Source organism: Cherax quadricarinatus, chromosome 88 (assembly GCF_038502225.1).
Source record: "Cherax quadricarinatus isolate ZL_2023a chromosome 88, ASM3850222v1, whole genome shotgun sequence".
In the NCBI taxonomy this organism is placed as follows: Eukaryota; Metazoa; Arthropoda; class Malacostraca; order Decapoda; family Parastacidae; genus Cherax; species Cherax quadricarinatus.
Window position 1 is genome coordinate 835,448 of NC_091379.1, and position 18,212 is coordinate 853,659.

At 40.5% G+C, this 18,212-nt stretch overlaps 1 protein-coding gene across 8 annotated transcripts in view; it reads right to left on the minus strand.

Moving 5' to 3' along the window:
* LOC128698571 (polyhomeotic-like protein 1) overlaps positions 1–18,212 on the minus strand; it is a 190,888-nt gene that overhangs the window by 27,768 nt on the left and 144,908 nt on the right. For 5 of the 8 annotated variants that reach the window (XM_070103815.1, XM_070103814.1, XM_053790862.2 and 2 more), the window contains exons 6-8: positions 17,752–17,889; positions 13,855–13,962; positions 3,831–3,857 (exon numbers count right to left, since the gene is read on the minus strand). In XM_070103815.1, coding sequence (XP_069959916.1) covers positions 3,831–3,857; positions 13,855–13,962; positions 17,752–17,889 — 273 coding nt within the window. The remainder of the gene's footprint in view (positions 1–3,830; positions 3,858–13,854; positions 13,963–17,751; positions 17,890–18,212) is intronic. The other 3 variants (XM_070103817.1, XM_070103816.1, XM_070103819.1) reach the window with 1 other exon arrangement.

The following is an 18,212-nucleotide window of genomic DNA, read 5'->3' on the forward strand; positions in this document are numbered from 1 at the left end:
AGAGAGGGGGTAAAGGAGGTTTTGTGGGCAAGGGGCTTGGACTTCCAGCAAGCGTGCAGGAGCGTGTTACATAGGAGTGAATGGAGACGAATGGTACTTGGGACCTGACGATCTGTTGGAGTGTGAGCAGGGTAATATTTAGTTTAGGGATTCAGGGAAACCGGTTATTTTCATATAGTCGGACTTGCGTCCTGGAAATGGGAAGTACAATGCCTGCACTTTAAAGGAGGGGTTTGGGATATTGGCAATTTGGAGGGATATGTTGTGTATCTTTATATGTATATGCTTCTAAACTGTTGTATTCTGAGCACCTCTGCAAAAGCAGTGATAATGTGTGAGTGTGGTGAAAGTGTTGAATGATAATGAAAGTATTTTCTTTTTGGGGATTTTCTTTCTTTTTTGGGTCACCCTGCCTCGGTGGGAGATGGCCGACTTTTTTAAAAAAAAAAAAAAAAAAAAAATAAAGCAAGTCAGGTTTGAGTTGTAGCGGTTGGAAATACAGCAGCAACACTTCAAAGAGTGGGTGGGAATGTTGCAGTTTTATTGATGTTTGAATTGTGGAATCCATGCTCATCTGGATAATCATAACCAGATCAAATAAATGAAATTGTGAGAAACTTGTACTACACTGGCAACTTACAAAATGGTCTTCAAATTTATGGGTGGGAAAAATACTATAAAAAAAAAAACTGCTCACAATGTAGATTAGGCCAAAACTAGAATATGCAGTGATAGTGACTAAAAATAAATATAATACATATAAAAAATAAATATAAGTTGAACTACAAATTGACTCCAAGAAATAACAATACAAGTTAGAGTAAAGACTAAAAATGTCTTCTTTAGTTAACCCTTTCAGTGTTGAGACCTCTGATCCTTAACTCACTCTGTTGAATAATTTAAAAAAAACTTATGAAATGATACGAGAATCTTTTCCTGATGGTAATGACACCTAAAGTACAAAATTTGATGGAAAACTTATAAAATTATGCTCTCGCGGAGCTAGCGCTCTCGGCAATATTTACGCATCAGCAATTTCGCCCACGTTGAGCCCTATATTCGGCCAATTCCATTGTTCCAGTCGATTAAAATCGTAGCTATTTTGCTAGAACTCCATTAGTTCTATCAATTGAGTACAAGAAACTGCCCATTTACCGATTTCAACTATCCAATAGTGGTCAGAAATTGGTAATTTGGCCAATTTCACACAAATTTCAAAAGATGTCAATTTCAAATTTTTTTTATTATTTTTATTATCACACTGACCGATTCCCACCAAGGCAGGGTGGCCCGAAAAAGAAAAACTTTCACCATCATTCACTCCATCACTGTCTTGCCAGAAGGGTGCTTTACACTACAGTTTTTAAACTGCAACATTAACACCCCTCCTTCAGAGTGCAGGCACTGTACTTCCCATCTCCAGGACTCAAGTCCGGCCTGCCGGTTTCCCTGAACCCCTTCATAAATGTTACTTTGCTCACACTCCAACAGAACGTCAAGTATTAAAAACCATTTGTCTCCATTCACTCCTATCAAACACGCTCACGCATGCCTGCTGGAAGTCCAAGCCCCTCGCACACAAAACCTCCTTTACCCCCTCCCTCCAACCTTTCCTAGGCCGACCCCTACCCCGCCTTCCTTCCACTACAGACTGATACACTCTTGAAGTCACTCTGTTTCGCTCCATTCTCTCTACATGTCCGAACCACCTCAACAACCCTTCTTCAGCCCTCTGGACAACAGTTTTGGTAATCCCGCACCTCCTCCTAACTTCCAAACTACGAATTCTCTGCATTATATTCACACCACACATTGCCCTCAGACATGACATCTCCACTGCCTCCAGCCTTCTCCTCACTGCAACATTCATCACCCATGCTTCACACCCATATAAGAGCGTTGGTAAAACTATACTCGCATACATTCCCCTCTTTGCCTCCAAGGACAAAGTTCTCTGTCTCCACAGACTCCTAAGTGCACCGCTCACCCTTTTCCCCTCATCAATTCTATGATTCACCTCATCTTTCATAGACCCATCCGCTGACACGTCCACTCCCAAATATCTGAATACATTCACCTCCTCCATACTCTCTCCCTCCAATCTGATATCCAATCTTTCATCACCTAATCTTTTTATCCTCATAACCTTACTCTTTCCTGTATTCACTTTTAATTTTCTTCTTTTGCACACCCTACCAAATTCATCCACCAATCTCTGCAACTTCTCTTCAGAATCTCCCAAGAGCACAGTGTCATCAGCAAAGAGCAACTGTGACAACTCCCACTTTGTGTGTGATTCTTTATCTTTTAACTCCACGCCTCTTGTCAAGACCCTCGCATTTACTTCTCTTACAACCCCATCTATAAATATATTAAACAACCACGGTGACATCACACATCCTTGTCTAAGGCCTACTTTTACTGGGAAATAATTTCCCTCTTTCCTACATACTCTAACTTGAGCCTCACTATCCTCATAAAAACTCTTCACTGCTTTCAGTAACCTACCTCCTACACCATACACCTGCAACATCTGCCACATTGCCCCCCTATCCACCCTGTCATACGCCTTTTCCAAATCCATAAATGCCACAAAGACCTCTTTAGCCTTATCTAAATACTGTTCACTTATGTGTTTCACTGTAAACACCTGGTCCACACACCCCCTACCTTTCCTAAAGCCTCCTTGTTCATCTGCAATCCTATTCTCCGTCTTACTCTTAATTCTTTCAATAATAACTCTACCATACACTTTACCAGGTATACTCAACAGACTTATCCCCCTATAATTTTTGCACTCTCTTTTGTCCCCTTTGCCTTTATACAAAGGAACTATGCATGCTCTCTGCCAATCCCTAGGTACCTTACCCTCTTCCATGCATTTATTAAATAATTGCACCAACCACTCCAAAACTATATCCCCACCTGCTTTTAACATTTCTATCTTTATCCCATCAATCCCGGCTGCCTTACCCCCTTTCATTTTACCTACTGCCTCACGAACTTCCCCCACACTCACAACTGGCTCTTCCTCACTCCTACAAGATGTTATTCCTCCTTGCCCTATACACGAAATCACAGCTTCCCTATCTTCATCAACATTTAACAATTCCTCAAAATATTCCCTCCATCTTCCCAATACCTCTAACTCTCCATTTAATAAGTCTCCTCTCCTATTTTTAACTGACAAATGCATTTGTTCTCTAGGCTTCCTTAACTTGTTAATCTCACTCCAAAACTTTTTCTTATTTTCAACAAAATTTGTTGATAACATCTCACCCACTCTCTCATTTGCTCTCTTTTTACATAGCTTCACCACTCTCTTAACCTCTCTCTTTTTCAAAATATGATCCAGAATAAACAAGACAGACATTCCTGGCACTAAAATAACATTTTCTCTGTTCATTAGTCACATCTACCAGCTTTTTTCCACCAGATCTGAAGACACTAGAATTTTGGCATAGCACTACAGGACCAACACTGAAAGGGTTAATGTTAGGAAAGAGAGAAGGCAAGATACCACCTACAAGGTTACACAGGGATACAAATGATCAGATCAATATTTCATAGCACCATCAAGAGGGACTATATGAGGCTACAAAGGTAAACAAAGAAAAAATTGCTGCTGAAAGGATATTAGATTTTTTTTTTCATAAATAGCAGTTAAACAACTGAAGGTATACAAGAGGATGTTTCTATCACATTCTTTTTTTTAATTATATGACAGAGTGAAAATAGGACACAGAGCACAGCTCTGCTAATTAACTAAAAAAACAAGTAAAAGAAAAATAAAAGGAAAAGGTAATGACATCCACTACTCCCCCCCTCACCTGACTGCAGGTGTAGGATTTCCTGATCTGGGTAAAGAAAAAAATAATAATTAATACTCATTTGTCTTCAAGTTTCAGCAGTATAACTTTCAGTAATTTATAATACTAATTTCCATAACTTGTCAATCTGTTTTAAAAAGTCATAGTTGATATATTAGCCAATAGATGGCAGAAATTCATGCAAACACTCAAGAGACTTGGTTTGAGTGTAAAACATTCACAGTGTATAGCATGAAACAGTGACTAATTATACTCTCTCCAAGAGAAGATTGGTGGAAGATGAGGAGATAATCAGTCCCTCAGTCTAGAGTCAATGTGTTCAGTCCAAGATTAATGGACTGAACACATCAACTCTCGGTTGAGGGACTGATTATCTCAAACTCCTCATCTTCCACCATTCTTCTCTGTATTGGATTGAAGAAGCCACTGGCTGGTAAAATGGTTCCTCAGTAAAGATTCCCAAATGTAGAACAAGTATCTCATTCTTCAACCATCATTTTGTATTAAATACGCTCTGTGCTCCAAAACAGGGCCCAACCACTGTATGACTTACTCATCACTCTTATTGTTAAGCAAGACTAGCTTCTTGTGACTGTGAAGGACAGACATAAAATTAAAGGTAAAACTTGGCCAGAAAACATGTAACAATGGAGAACCGCAGTAAGTTACATCAGTGCTTGTAGATGTGCAACTCCAGAGTGCTGACACAAGTGTCATGAGGGCTAGTAGTCAAAGTTATACCACACTAAGTGGAAACTATAAGTAGGCTCTCTGTGACCTAAGGATCACTTAAAATATGTACATTATAAGAGGTGTCAAGAACATCCAACACCAAAGTCCAGTAAGGAAAAGAAAAAATGAAAGGAAAATCCTTGGAGCATCTAGTATAGTCTTACTTGGTTCATGACAAGAAGAAGGAATTTTGAAGTTTACTGAGCACCAAGATCAAAGGTTTACTCACAACTATTCAATGGACGATTTCACAGGCACATACACATGTACTATACTCCTCCTGCAAATTAAAATTTACTGCTCCTCCCCCTCCCTTATGAAAAAACATTTACTCAGTAAAACAATAAATTTAGTCTCACTAGCTTAAAATATCCTACACTGCTAAAAAAATTATCTAATAATTTGCCTAGCCTCCTAAAATTTTTTCCAAGATCCATGCAGGTACCTCAGTGATTATAAAAACACAGAAAGCTAAGCCATTGGGAAACAGGTACAATGAACAGATGTCAATTCTTGTTGAAGGGTCCCAAACAATGCATCTGGCCAATCCCTACAAAGCTTGCTCATTGTCTGTAGGACCTATCACATCCCAAGGTCATACCAATTAATGTGATGGGCTGGTGCAAGTATGAGTAGTGGGGGGGGGGGGGGGGTTGAAGAGGGTTGGAATAGTTTTAAAAATGCAGTATTAGAATGTGGGGCAGAAGTTTGTGGTTATAGGAGGGTGGGGGCAGGAGGAAAGAGGAGTGATTGGTGGAATGAAGTAAAGGGTGTGATAAGAGAAAAAGTTAGCTTAAAAGAGGTTTTTACAAAGCAGAATAGAGTATATGGAGAGTAAAAGAAAGGTGAAGAGAGTGGTGAGAGAGTGCAAAAGGAGAGCAGAAGACAGAGTGGGAGAGGCACTGTCAAGAAATTTTAATGAAAATAAGAAATTTTTTTGGAGTGAGTTAAACAAGTTAAGAAAGCCTAGAGAACGAATTGATTTGTCAGTTAAAAACAGAGTAGGGGAGATGGAGGTTTTGGGTAGATGGCGAGAATATTTTGAGGAACTTTTAAATGTCGATGAAGAAAGGGAAGTGGTAATTTCATGCACTGGCCAGGGAGGTATACCATCTTTTAGGAGTGAAGAACAACAGGATGTGAGTGTGGAGGAGGTGCGTGAGGCATTACGTAGAATGAAAGGGGGTAAAGCAGCTGGAACTGACGGGATCATGACAGAAATGTTAGAAGCAGGGGGGGATATAGTGTTGGGGTGGTTGGTATTTTTGTTTAATAAATGTATGAAAGAGGGGAAGGTACCTAGGGATTGGCAGAGAGCATGTATAGTCCCTTTATATAAAGGGAAGGGGGACAAAAGAGATTGTAAAAATTATTGAGGAATAAGTTTACCGAGTATATGCTAGGGTGTTCGGGAGAGGGGTGGGATTAAATTATGGGGAATCAAATACAAAATGGGAATGGACACAGTTGCTTTTGCTGATGATACTGTGCTTATGGGAGATTCTAAAGAAAAATTGCAAAGGTTAGTGGATGAGTTTGGGAGTGTGTGTAAAGGTAGAAAGTTGAAAGTGAATATAGAAAAGAATAAGGTGATGAGGGTATCAAATGATTTAGATAAAGAAAAATTGGATATCAAATTGGGGAGGAGGAGTATGGAAGAAGTGAATGTTTTCAGATACTTGGGAATTGACGTGTTGGCAGATGGATTTATGAAGGATGAGGTTAATCACAGAATTGATGAGGGAAAAAAGGTGAGTGGTGCATTGAGGTATATGTGGAGACAAAAAATGTTATCTATGGAGGCAAAGAAGGGAATGCATGAAAGTACAGTAGTACCAACACTCTTATATGGGTGTGAAGCTTGGGTTGCGAATGCAGCAGCGAGGAGGCGGTTGGAGGCAGTGGAGATGTCCTGTCTAAGGGCAATGTGTGGTGTAAATATTATGCAGAAAATTTGGAGTGTGGAAATTAGGAGAAGGTGTGGAGTTAATAAAAGTATCAGTCAAGAGGGCTGAAGAGGGGTTGTTGAGGTGGTTTGGTCATTTAGAGAGAATGGATCAAAGTAGAATGACATGGAAAGAGTATAAATCTGTAGGGAAAGGAAGGCGGGGTAGGGGTAGTCCTTGAAAAGGTTGGAAGGAAGGGGTAAGGGAGGCTTTGTGGGTGAGGGGCTTGGACTTCCAGCAGGCATGCAAGAGCGTGTTCGATAGGAGTGAATGAAGGTGAATGGTATTTGGGACCTGACGATCTGTTGGAGTGTGAGCAGGGTAATATTTAGTGAAGGGATTCAGGGAAACCAGTTATTTTTATATAGCTGGACTTGAGTCCTGGAAATGGGAAGTACAATGCCTGCACTCTAAAGGAGGGGTTCAGGATATTAGCGGTTTGGAGGGATATGTTGTGTATTTTTATACGTATATACTTCTAAACTGTTGTATTCTGGGCACCTCTGCAAAAACAGTGATTATGTGTGAGTGAGGTGAAAGTGTTGAATGATGGTGAAAGTATTTTCTTTTTGGGGATTTTCTTTCTTTTTTGGGTCACCCTGCCTCGGTGAAAGATGGCCGACTTGTTAAAAAAAAAAAAACCTGACCACACTCCATGGAAAAGTGAAACAGAATTCTACCTCTGTAAGCCACGCATCTCGTAAGAGGTAACCCCATCTCCTGCATATACAGTGGACCCCCACATACCGATTTTAATCCGTGCAAGAGGGCTCATTGGTATGCGAAATAATCGGTATGCGAATGAATTTTCCCCATAAGAAATAATGGAAATCAAATTAATCCGTGCAAGACACCCAAAAGTATGAAAAAAAAAAAATTTTACCACATGAAATGTTAATTTTAATACACACAAACTGAAAAAGGCATGCACAATTACATGACACTTACTTTTATTGAAGATCTGGTGATGATTGATGGGATGGGAGGAGGGGAGAGAGTGTGTTAGTGTTCAGAAGGGGAATCCCCTTCCATTAAGACTTGAGGAGTCGAGTCCTTTTCTGGGGTTACTTCCCTTCTTCTTTTAATGCCACTAGGACCAGCTTCAGAGTCACTGGACTTCTTTCGCACAACATATCTGTCCATAGTGGCCTGTACCTCTCGCTCCTTTATGACTTCCCTAAAGTGTTTCACAACATTGTCAGTGTACAGGTTGCCAACACGGCTTGCAATAGCTGTGTGAGGGTGATTTTCATCCATGAAGGTTTGCACTTCAAGCCACTTTGCACAGATTTCCTTAATCTTTGTAGTAGGCAACTTCTTCAATTTCTCTCTCCCCTCCTCTGAACCAGTTTCCCCAGGTCTGGCCTCTTGCTCTTGAAGTTGATCTATCAGCTCATCAGTGGTTAGTTCTTCATTGTCCTCCTCCACCAACTCTTCCACATCCTCCCCACTAACCTCCAACCCCAAGGACTTTCCCAATGCCACAATGGATTCCTCAACTGGCATAATCCTCTCAGGGTTAGCCTCAAACCCTTCAAAATCCCTTTTGTCTACACATTCTGGCCACAGTTTCTTCCAAGCAGAGTTCAAGGTCTTCTTAGTCACTCCCTCCCAAGCCTTACCTATAAGGTTTACACAATTGAGGATATTAAAGTGCTCTCTCCAAAACTCTCTTAGAGTCAGTTGAGTTTCTGAGGTCACTACAAAGCACCTTTCAAACAGAGCTTTTGTGTACGGATTTTTGAAGTTTGCAATAACCTGCTGGTCCATGGGCTGCAGGAGAGGAGTGGTATTAGGAGGCAAAAACTTCACCTTAATGAATTTCATGTCCCCATAAAGTCGCTCTGCCACGTCTGTAGGATGACCAGGGGCATTGTCTAACACCAGGAGGCACTTAAGTTCTAATTTCTTTTCAGTTAGGTAATCTTTCACATTGGAGGCAAATGCATGGTGTAACCAGTCATAAAAAAAGTCCCTAGTGACCCATGCCTTACTGTTTGCCCTCCACAGCACACACAAATTCTCCTTGAGGACATTCTTTTGCCTGAACGGTCTGGGAGTTTCAGAGTGATACACTAATAAAGGCTTCACTTTGCAATCACCAGTAGCATTGGAACACATCAACAAAGTAAGCCTGTCTTTCATAGGCTTATGTCCTGGGAGTGCCTTTTCCTCCTGAGTAATGTAGGTCCTGCTTGGCATTTTCTTCCAAAACAGGCCTGTTTCATCACAATTAAACACTTGTTCAGGTTTCAGTCCTTCACTGTCTATGTACTTCTTGAATTCCTGCACATATTTTTCAGCTGCTTTGTGGTCCGAACTGGCAGCCTCACCATGCCTTATCACACTATGTATGCCACTACGCTTCTTAAATCTCTCAAACCAACCTTTGCTGGCCTTAAATTCACTCACATCAGCACTAGTTGCAGGCATTTTTTTAATTAAATCCTCATGCAACTTCCTAGCCTTTTCGCTTATGATCGCTTGAGAGACGCTATCTCCTGCTAGCTGTTTTTCATTTATCCACACCAATAAGAGTCTCTCAACATCTTCCATCACTTGTGATCTTTGTTTCGAAAACACAGTTAAACCTTTGGCAAGAACAGCTTCCTTGATTGCCTTTCTGGTGCCCACAATAGTAGCGATGGTTGATTGGGGTTTCTTGTACAACCTGGCCAGGTCGGCGATACGCACTCCACTTTCATACTTATCAATGATCTCTTTCTTCATCTCTATTGGAATTCTCACCCTTATTGCTGTAGGGTTGGCACTAGAAGCTTTCTTGGGGCCCATGGTCACTTATTTTCCAGATAAAGCACCGAAAACACTGTAATAATACGAAATATTCCGATTGTATGCTTGGATGTTACCGCGGAGGCTGGCTGGTAAACAATGGCACGGGCGGCACATGTGAGGCTGGCTGAGGGCGTACATTGGACGCGTCTCGGACGAACAGCGGTGAGCGGGTTTTTAAGCGGTATGCGAGGCAAAATTTTTGCGATTAAAGCAAGCGGTATGCGGATTAATCGTTATGTGATGCCAACGGTATGCGGGGGTCCACTGTATTACTGAAGTTAAAAAGAGAAACTTTCATTTTTCTTTTTGGGCCATCCAGCTCCGGTAGGATACAGTCGATTTGTTGAAAGAAGAACTGTGACCACAATGGCGATTCATATCATGGAGATTCAAGCTCCTTCACTCAGAACATAGGTTAGTGTTAAACAAGCAAATACTGTACACACCCATAAAGGAATGGAAGGGATATGTGCAGGTTTGAACTGTAGTATTGATGCCCCTCTGGCAGTAAGACAGTGACTGAGCGAGTGATGGTGAAAGTATCTTTTTTTTTTTTTTTTGGTGGGGTGGGGGGGCACAACTGCCACAGTGTATTTAAAAAATCCACAAAGGAATAAAAGTACTGGAAGAACACCCTAGTTCATTCCCAATATAAGGATAAACAGCTCAAAAACATAACATTTTGAAAAAAAAAAAAAATACTGAGCATACCTAATGCCAGAAAACAAAAAAATATACAGAAGATCCATAAAAGATTATTATAAAATAAGGGAAAAGTTCAGGGAGGGGAAAGGTAAGAAATGATAAGACTGAGATAAAAAAAAAAAAAAATCAGTCACTCGCAGACATTACGAATGTAGCAATAATGGTAGAAGTACCGACAAAATGTTAGGTAAATGGACACGAAATGCAACTAATGACATTTTACTGTGGCAACGTTTTGCTCTCCAGGAGCTTTGTCAAACCGTTACAGCTGGATAAAACTCCTGGAGAGCAAAACATTGACACAATAAAATGTCACATTACAGTGGACCCCCACCTTATGAACGCATCGAGTTACAGTGGAACCTCAAATATCGAACTACTCCCAACACAACCAATTATGTAAGTGTATTTTTGTAAGTGCTTTTATAAGTGTATTTTTGAGGGTCTGAAATGGACTAATCTAATTTACATTATTCCTGATGGGAATAAATTCATTCGGTAAAGGCACTCGAACAGCCTTCTGCACTGAAGAAATTTCGATATTTGAGGTTCCACTGTGCGTTAAATCCGCCATACGAAGCATTTGAAAGCAAAAATTTTGCCTCGCCTCACGATAAAAAACTCGCCTTACATGATTCGTCAGGGACGCGTCCCACGTGTGGCCTCAGCGCCAGTGTTTACAAGCCAGTCAGTGCGGTCGCATCTACTCATACATTCAGTACATTTCACATTATCCCAGTGTTTTTAGTGCTTGTAACTGCAAAATAAATCACCATGAACCCCAAGAAAGCTTCTAGTGCCATCCCTGTGGTAAAAAAGGCAAGAATTAGTATGGAATTGAAAAAAGTGGGTTGAACTGCAAACTTTTACGGATAAAAATCACCCTGACACAGCAACTGCAAGCCATGTTGGCAACCTGTACAATGACAATGTTATGGCCCATTTTAGGAAAGTCTTAAAGGAACGGGAGGTACAGACCTCTATGGACAGATTTGTTGTGCGACAGAGGTCCAGTGACTCTCAAGCTGGTCCTAGTGGCATTAAAAGAAGAAGGGAAGTAACCCCAGAAAAGGACTTGCTACCTCAAGTCCTAATGGAAGGGGATTCCCCTTCTAAACAATAACTTCCACACTCTCCCCACCCATCCCATCAATCATCACCAGATCTTCAATAAAGGTAAGTGTCATGTATTCTATTGTTAGTAGAGAAGTAATTGTGCATGTCTTCTTCAGTTTGTGTGTATTAAAATTAACATTTTATGTGGTAAAATTTTTTTTTTTTTCATACTTTGGGGTGTCTTGCACGGATTAATTTGATTTCCATTATTTCTTATGGGGAAAATTAATTTGGCTAACGATAATTTCGGCTTACAGTGAGCTCTCAGGAACGGATTAATATCGTAAGGCGGGGGTCCACTGTATAATTCTTCTACTCAACAGAAACAGAAGGGGAAAGGAGTGTAGGAAACTGCAAGAGAACCTGGACAGGTTAAGAGGATGTTCAAACAAGTGGGTTCATTTCATTTCATTTCATTTCATTTAAGGAAGGAGGGGTAGGGATCATCCTCAAAAAGGTTGGAGGAGGGTGTAAAGGAGGTTTTGTGGACTAGGAGCTTGGACTTCCAGCAAGCATGTGTGAGCGTGTTAGATAGGAGTGAATGGAGACGAATGGTTTTTGGGAGTTGGCGAGCTGTTGGAGTGTGAGCAGGGTAATATTAAGTGAAGGGATTTAGGGAAACCGGTTAGCCAGACTTGAGTCCTGGAAATGGGAAGTACAATGCCTGCACTTTAAAGGAGGGGTTTGGGATACTGACAGTTTGGAGGGGCAACAAACTGTCATATCTGAGCGCCTCTGCAAAGACTGATTATGAGTGAAGTGAAAGTGTTGAATAATGGTGAAAGTATTTTCTGTTTTTGGGATTTTCTTTCTTTTTGGGTCACCCTGCCTCGGTGGGAGATGGCCAACTTGTTGGAAAAAAAAGGGAAAAAATTACCCTGCATTTTACAAAGCTGATCCAGTTTTAAACAAAAATAGTTGAACCAAGCGTGTGAACTAATTACAATGGCAGAGGGTGGATGGGTAAATAAAAAATCAAAGAAAAAAATAAGACAAGCAAGTTCGTGTATGTACAAGCAGAGAGGTGAGGAAAAGGTTGATAGGAAGGGTGGCAAGGAACAGCACATAGGAGACAAGATGGTGGTGGTTGTGAGGGGGAGGGGGGTCAACAATGCCCCACACAGGTCACTGAACCAAATTTAATAGCAGACATTTTGAATTCTACAATTCTTGATCAATTTCTACCAATTATACATAAAATAAACATTTACAAAAATTCAATACATTTGATAAAAAGGACTGAGAAAGACAGCAACATCACTATACAGGTGGTGACACTGTAGAAACTTCCACAAACAAATACATTTTTGCTGTTCCCACTCCAAGTCATACATTCCCCAGCAAGAGCCATCATTCCCAAGTAAAAGAATTCATATTCATTTTCTTAGCCAGATGTTGCAAGTGTATGGTGTAGGAGGTAGGTTACTGAAAGCAGTGAAGAGTTTTTACGAGGATAGTGAGGCTCAAGTTAGAGTATGTAGGAAAGAGGGAAATTTTTTCCCAGTAAAAGTAGGCCTTAGACAAGGATGTGTGATGTCACCGTGGTTGTTTAATATATTTATAGATGGGGTTGTAAGAGAAGTAAATGCGAGGGTCTTGGCAAGAGGCGTGGAGTTAAAAGATAAAGAATCACACACAAAGTGGGAGTTGTCACAGCTGCTCTTTGCCGATGACACTGTGCTCTTGGGAGATTCTGAAGAGAAGTTGCAGAGATTGGTGGATGAATTTGGTAGGGTGTGCAAAAGAAGAAAATTAAAGGTGAATACAGGAAAGAGTAAGGTTATGAGGATAACAAAAAGATTAGGTGATGAAAGATTGAATATCAGATTGGAGGGAGAGAGTATGGAGGAGGTGAACGTATTCAGATATTTGGGAGTGGACGTGTCAGCGGATGGGTCTATGAAAGATGAGGTGAATCATAGAATTGATGAGGGAAAAAGAGTGAGTGGTGCACTTAGGAGTCTGTGGAGACAAAGAACTTTGTCCTTGGAGGCAAAGAGGGGAATGTATGAGAGTATAGTTTTACCAACGCTCTTATATGGGTGTGAAGCGTGGGTGATGAATGTTGCAGCGAGGAGAAGGCTGGAGGCAGTGGAGATGTCATGTCTGAGGGCAATGTGTGGTGTGAATATAATGCAGAGAATTCGTAGTTTGGAAGTTAGGAGGAGGTGCGGGATTACCAAAACTGTTGTCCAGAGGGCTGAGGAAGGGTTGTTGAGGTGGTTCGGACATGTAGAGAGAATGGAGCGAAACAGAATGACTTCAAGAGTGTATCAGTCTGTAGTGGAAGGAAGGCGGGGTAGGGGTCGGCCTAGGAAGGGTTGGAGGGAGGGGGTAAAGGAGGTTTTGTGTGCGAGGGGCTTGGACTTCCAGCAGGCATGCGTGAGCGTGTTTGATAGGAGTGAATGGAGACAAATGGTTTTTAATACTTGACGTGCTGTTGGAGTGTGAGCAAAGTAACATTTATGAAGGGATTCAGGGAAACCGGCAGGCCGGACTTGAGTCCTGGAGATGGGAAGTACAGTGCCTGCACTCTGAAGGAGGGGTGTTAATGTTGCAGTTTAAAAACTGTAGTGTAAAGCACCCTTCTGGCAAGACAGTGATGGAGTGAATGATGGTGAAAGTTTTTCTTTTTCGGGCCACCCTGCCTTGGTGGGAATCGGCCGGTGTGATAATAAAAAATAATAAATTTCTTAGCCAACATAGAAATTTAACAATATTGTACTCACTTTTGGCTTTTGCTGGAGGAGAGGATGTTTTGGCCTTGGCTGGAGTCTTGCTACTGGCTCTTGCATTACGTCTGGCAGGAGTTCGTGCAATTTTCTTGGGGCTTGCTTCTACGGATACGGATAAAGATACACACACTACATAAGCTGTGTAACATAATCCACAGTTAAAGGTATCCTACCTTCAAGCAACTATAATTGAAGATTTATGGCATAGTTTTAAAATATTTTTAAAATGAACTGCTGCATTCTATTTCATAAATTTGGAACTACAATTAAAGACGTATGACATAGTTTTAAAATATTTTTCAAAGAACTGCTGCTTTTCTTTTAAGTTTTAATTGGAAATAACTCAATGTTTAACACACTGCTGCCAACAGCAGATGTAAAGAAACCATTGCCTTTCCTAGATCTTGTTGTTATTCATATAATCATCAGAAGTGTTCAACACATGTGGGTAATACAGTGCCTGGGGCATGGGAGACAATTATGCTTAATCCAAGGACAGGAACAGTTAACTCCAATTTCTTGGATCAAGACCCTATCAGCATCAAAGGCACCTTTCACAATTATTAATTTTTCCTTTGAGTATCTAGGGAGGAATCCATTTATTATTGTTTTCTTTTCTTTTTAACACATCAGCCATTTCCCAGAGGCAGGGTGACCCAAAAAAAGAAGAAACAAGAGTGTTTAATTCCTTTTACATTTAGTAATTTATACAGGAGAAGGGGTTACTAGCTCCTTATTCGAAGCATTTTAGTCGTCTCTTACCACACAGCTTACGGGGGAAAGATTCTTCTCCGCTTCCCCATGGAGTTACTGTTAGAAATCTTTTTCTGACCTTTTTCTACTTCAAGCCATCCATTCTTGAGAAAACCTCTGAACAATCATTCCTGAAGATGTTTCTGACATCTTTAGTACAGTAGTGAATTAAAAGGACCAAAAATAAATACAGTACTATAAAAAAAAGGGCAGTGGGGGGAGAGGAGACAAATAAATAACACAACACATCCTGCCAAATGTGCACAACAAATTCAACAGCATACACAAGAAAAGGAAATCACTAAAACAACATTCAGGAACTTATATTAAGAATCCTTCAGAACTATACACACTACATCTTAGACTCATCAAAGAGTACATGGTCCTACAATAAAGAACTCATTTGATCACTTGCAAAAATGCAAAAAGGTTCAAAGGTTTGCTAAAAGAATAATACCAGAACTGAGAGAAGTGCAGCACAAGGAAAGGCTGAGGAAAATGAACCTAACGATCACACCAAAAAAGGAAACATTTTTACATAAAATTATTAAAGGCCTTATATTACCGACCATAAGTTGAAATGGCAGCAGTCTTCTAACTCCCAGCTCCAATAGCATATACATTAATTTTTTTTTTTTTAACAAGTCGGCCATCTCCCACCGAGGCAGGGTGACCCAAAAAGAAAGAAAATCCCCAAAAAGAAAATACTTTCATCATCATTCAACACTTTCACCACACTCACACATAATCACTGTTTTTGCAGAAGTGCTCAGAACACAACAGTTTAGAAGCATATACGTATAAAAATACACAACATATCCCTCCAAACTGCCAATATCCCAAACCCCTCCTTTAAAGTGCAGGCATTGTGCTTCCCATTTCCAGGACTCAGTCCGGCTATATAAAAATAACTGGTTTCCCTGAATCCCTTCATTAAATATTACCCTGCTCACACTCCAACAGATCGTCAGGTTCCGAATACCATTCGTCTCCATTCACTCCTATTGAACACGCTCATGCACGCATGCTGGAAGTCCAAGCCCCTCACCCACAAAACCTCCCTTACCCCTTCCTTCCAACCTTTTCAAGGACGACCCCTACCCCACCCTCCTTCCCCTACAGATTTAAATGCTCTCCATGTTATCCTACTTTGATCCATTCTCTCTAAATGACCAAACCACCTCAACAACCCCTCTTCAGCCCTCTGACTAATACTTTTATTAACTCCACACCTTCTCCTAATTTCCACACTCCAAATTTTCTGCATAATATTTACACCACACATTGCCCTTAGACAGGACATCTCCACTGCCTCCAACCACCTCCTCGCTGCTGCATTCACAACCCAAGCTTCACACTCATATAAGTGTTGGTACTACCATCCTTTCATACATTCCCTTCTTTGCCTCCATAGATAACGTTTTTTGTCTCCACATATACCTTAACGCACCACTCACCTTTTTTCCCTCATCAATTCTATGACTAACCTCATCCTTCATAAATCCATCCGTCGACACGCCAACTCCCAAGTATCTGAAAACATTCACTTCTTCCATACTCCTCCTCCCCAATTTGATATCAAATTTTTCTTTATCTAAATCATTTGATACCCTCATCACCTTACTCTTTTCTATGTTCACTTTCAACTTTCTACCTTTACGCACACTCCCAAACTCATCCACTAACCTTTGCAATTTTTCTTTAGAATCTCCCATAAGCACAGTATCATCAGCAAAAAGCAACTGTGTCAATTACCATTTTGTATTTGATTCCCCATAATTTAACCCCACCCCTCTCCCAAACACCCTAGCATTTACAACCCCATCTATAAATATATTAAACAACCATGGTGACATTACACATCCCTGTCTAAGACCTACTTTTACCGGGAAGTATTTTCCCTCTCTTCTACACACCCTAACCTGAGCCTCACTATCCTCATAAAAACTCTTTACAGCATTTAGTAACTTACTACCTATTCCATATACTTGCAACATCTGCCACATTGCTCCCCTATCCACTCTATCATATGCCTTTTCTAAATCCATAAATGCAATAAAAACTTCCCTACCTTTATCTAAATACTGTTCACATATATGCTTCAATGTAAACACTTGATCTACACATCCCCTACCCAGTCTGAAACCTCCTTGCTCATCCGCAATCCTACATTCTGTCTTACCTCTAATTCTTTCAATTATAACCCTACCATACACTTTTCCTGGTATACTCAGTAAACTTATTCCTCTATAATTTTTACAATCTCTTTTGTCCCCCTTCTCTTTATATAAAGGGACTATACATGCTCTTCGCCAATCCCTAGGTACCTTTCCCTCTTTCATACATTTATTAAACAAAAATACCAACCACTCCAACACTATATCCCCTCCTGCTTTTAACATTTCTGTCATGATCCCATCAGTTCCAGCTGCTTTACCCCCTTTCATTCTACGTAATGCCTCACGCACCTCCCTCACTCACATTTCAGTTCTGATGTATCACTTCTTTAAATATTGCTTTGGTAATTGTGGTCAATATACACTGATAAATACCAGTGAGCATGTCAGATAGGAGTGAATGGAGACTAATGGTTTTTGGTATTTGACAAGCTATTGGAGTGCGAGCAGGGTAAAATTTTGGGAAGGGATTCTGGGAAACCGGTTAGCTGGACTTAAGTCCTGGAGGTGGGAGGTACAATGCCTGCACTTTCAAGGAGGGGTTTGGGATATTTACTGCTTGGAGTGACCTCTAACCTGTCGTCTCTAGACGCCTCTGCAAAGACAGTGATTATGTATAAGTGATGTGAAAGTGTTTTTCTTTGTTTTTTTTTGGGTCACTGCCTTGGTGGGAGATCACCAATGTGTTGAAATAAAAAAAAAAAAGTCAGGAAGTACCACTTTGGTCTCAGGTCGCAGAAAAGTGGAATTAGTACGAAGTACTGATATATGCAAAAAGGCAAGAAAAATGCAAAAGAGAGGGCCAGAGAGAAATCTGTTTCCCAACAAAAAACCCCATCTGACAACCCCACAGACCCTGAGAGCCCACCATGCTTACAACCACAGCCTATGTAAAGAAAAAATAATCAGCTTAGTATTACACTTGCAGGATAACTGCCATACTTAAAATTAAGTAATTTACCTTCGCTATTATCAGATTCTTCTTCCGACTCCACACCACTCTCTCCCGAGGATTCTTCTTTCTTCTTCCTCTTCCCTGTCGAACTTCTCTTCCTCCTAGTCTTAAGCTGATCTTCATTTGTGTACAATGAAAGATCCACTGAAAGTTTGAATAGAAAAGTCATAAAACCAAGATAACGTAAAAAAGAAAAAGAAAAAACTACAATAGAAAAGTTCTTTTCTTCTTTTTTCAACAAACTGGCCATATCCCACCGAGGCAGGGTGGCCCAAAAAGAAAAACAAAGGCTTCTCCTTTCAACTTTAGTAATGTATACAAGAGAATGGATTATTAGCCCCTTTCTCCCATTAGAAAATTACAGTTAATAATAATCTCTAGTAAGCTCATACGTTTCTTCTGGCAAGTCAAATATTCCAAACCCCTAAGCCATACGAACGCATTCTAAAAACCTCAAAAATTTACAG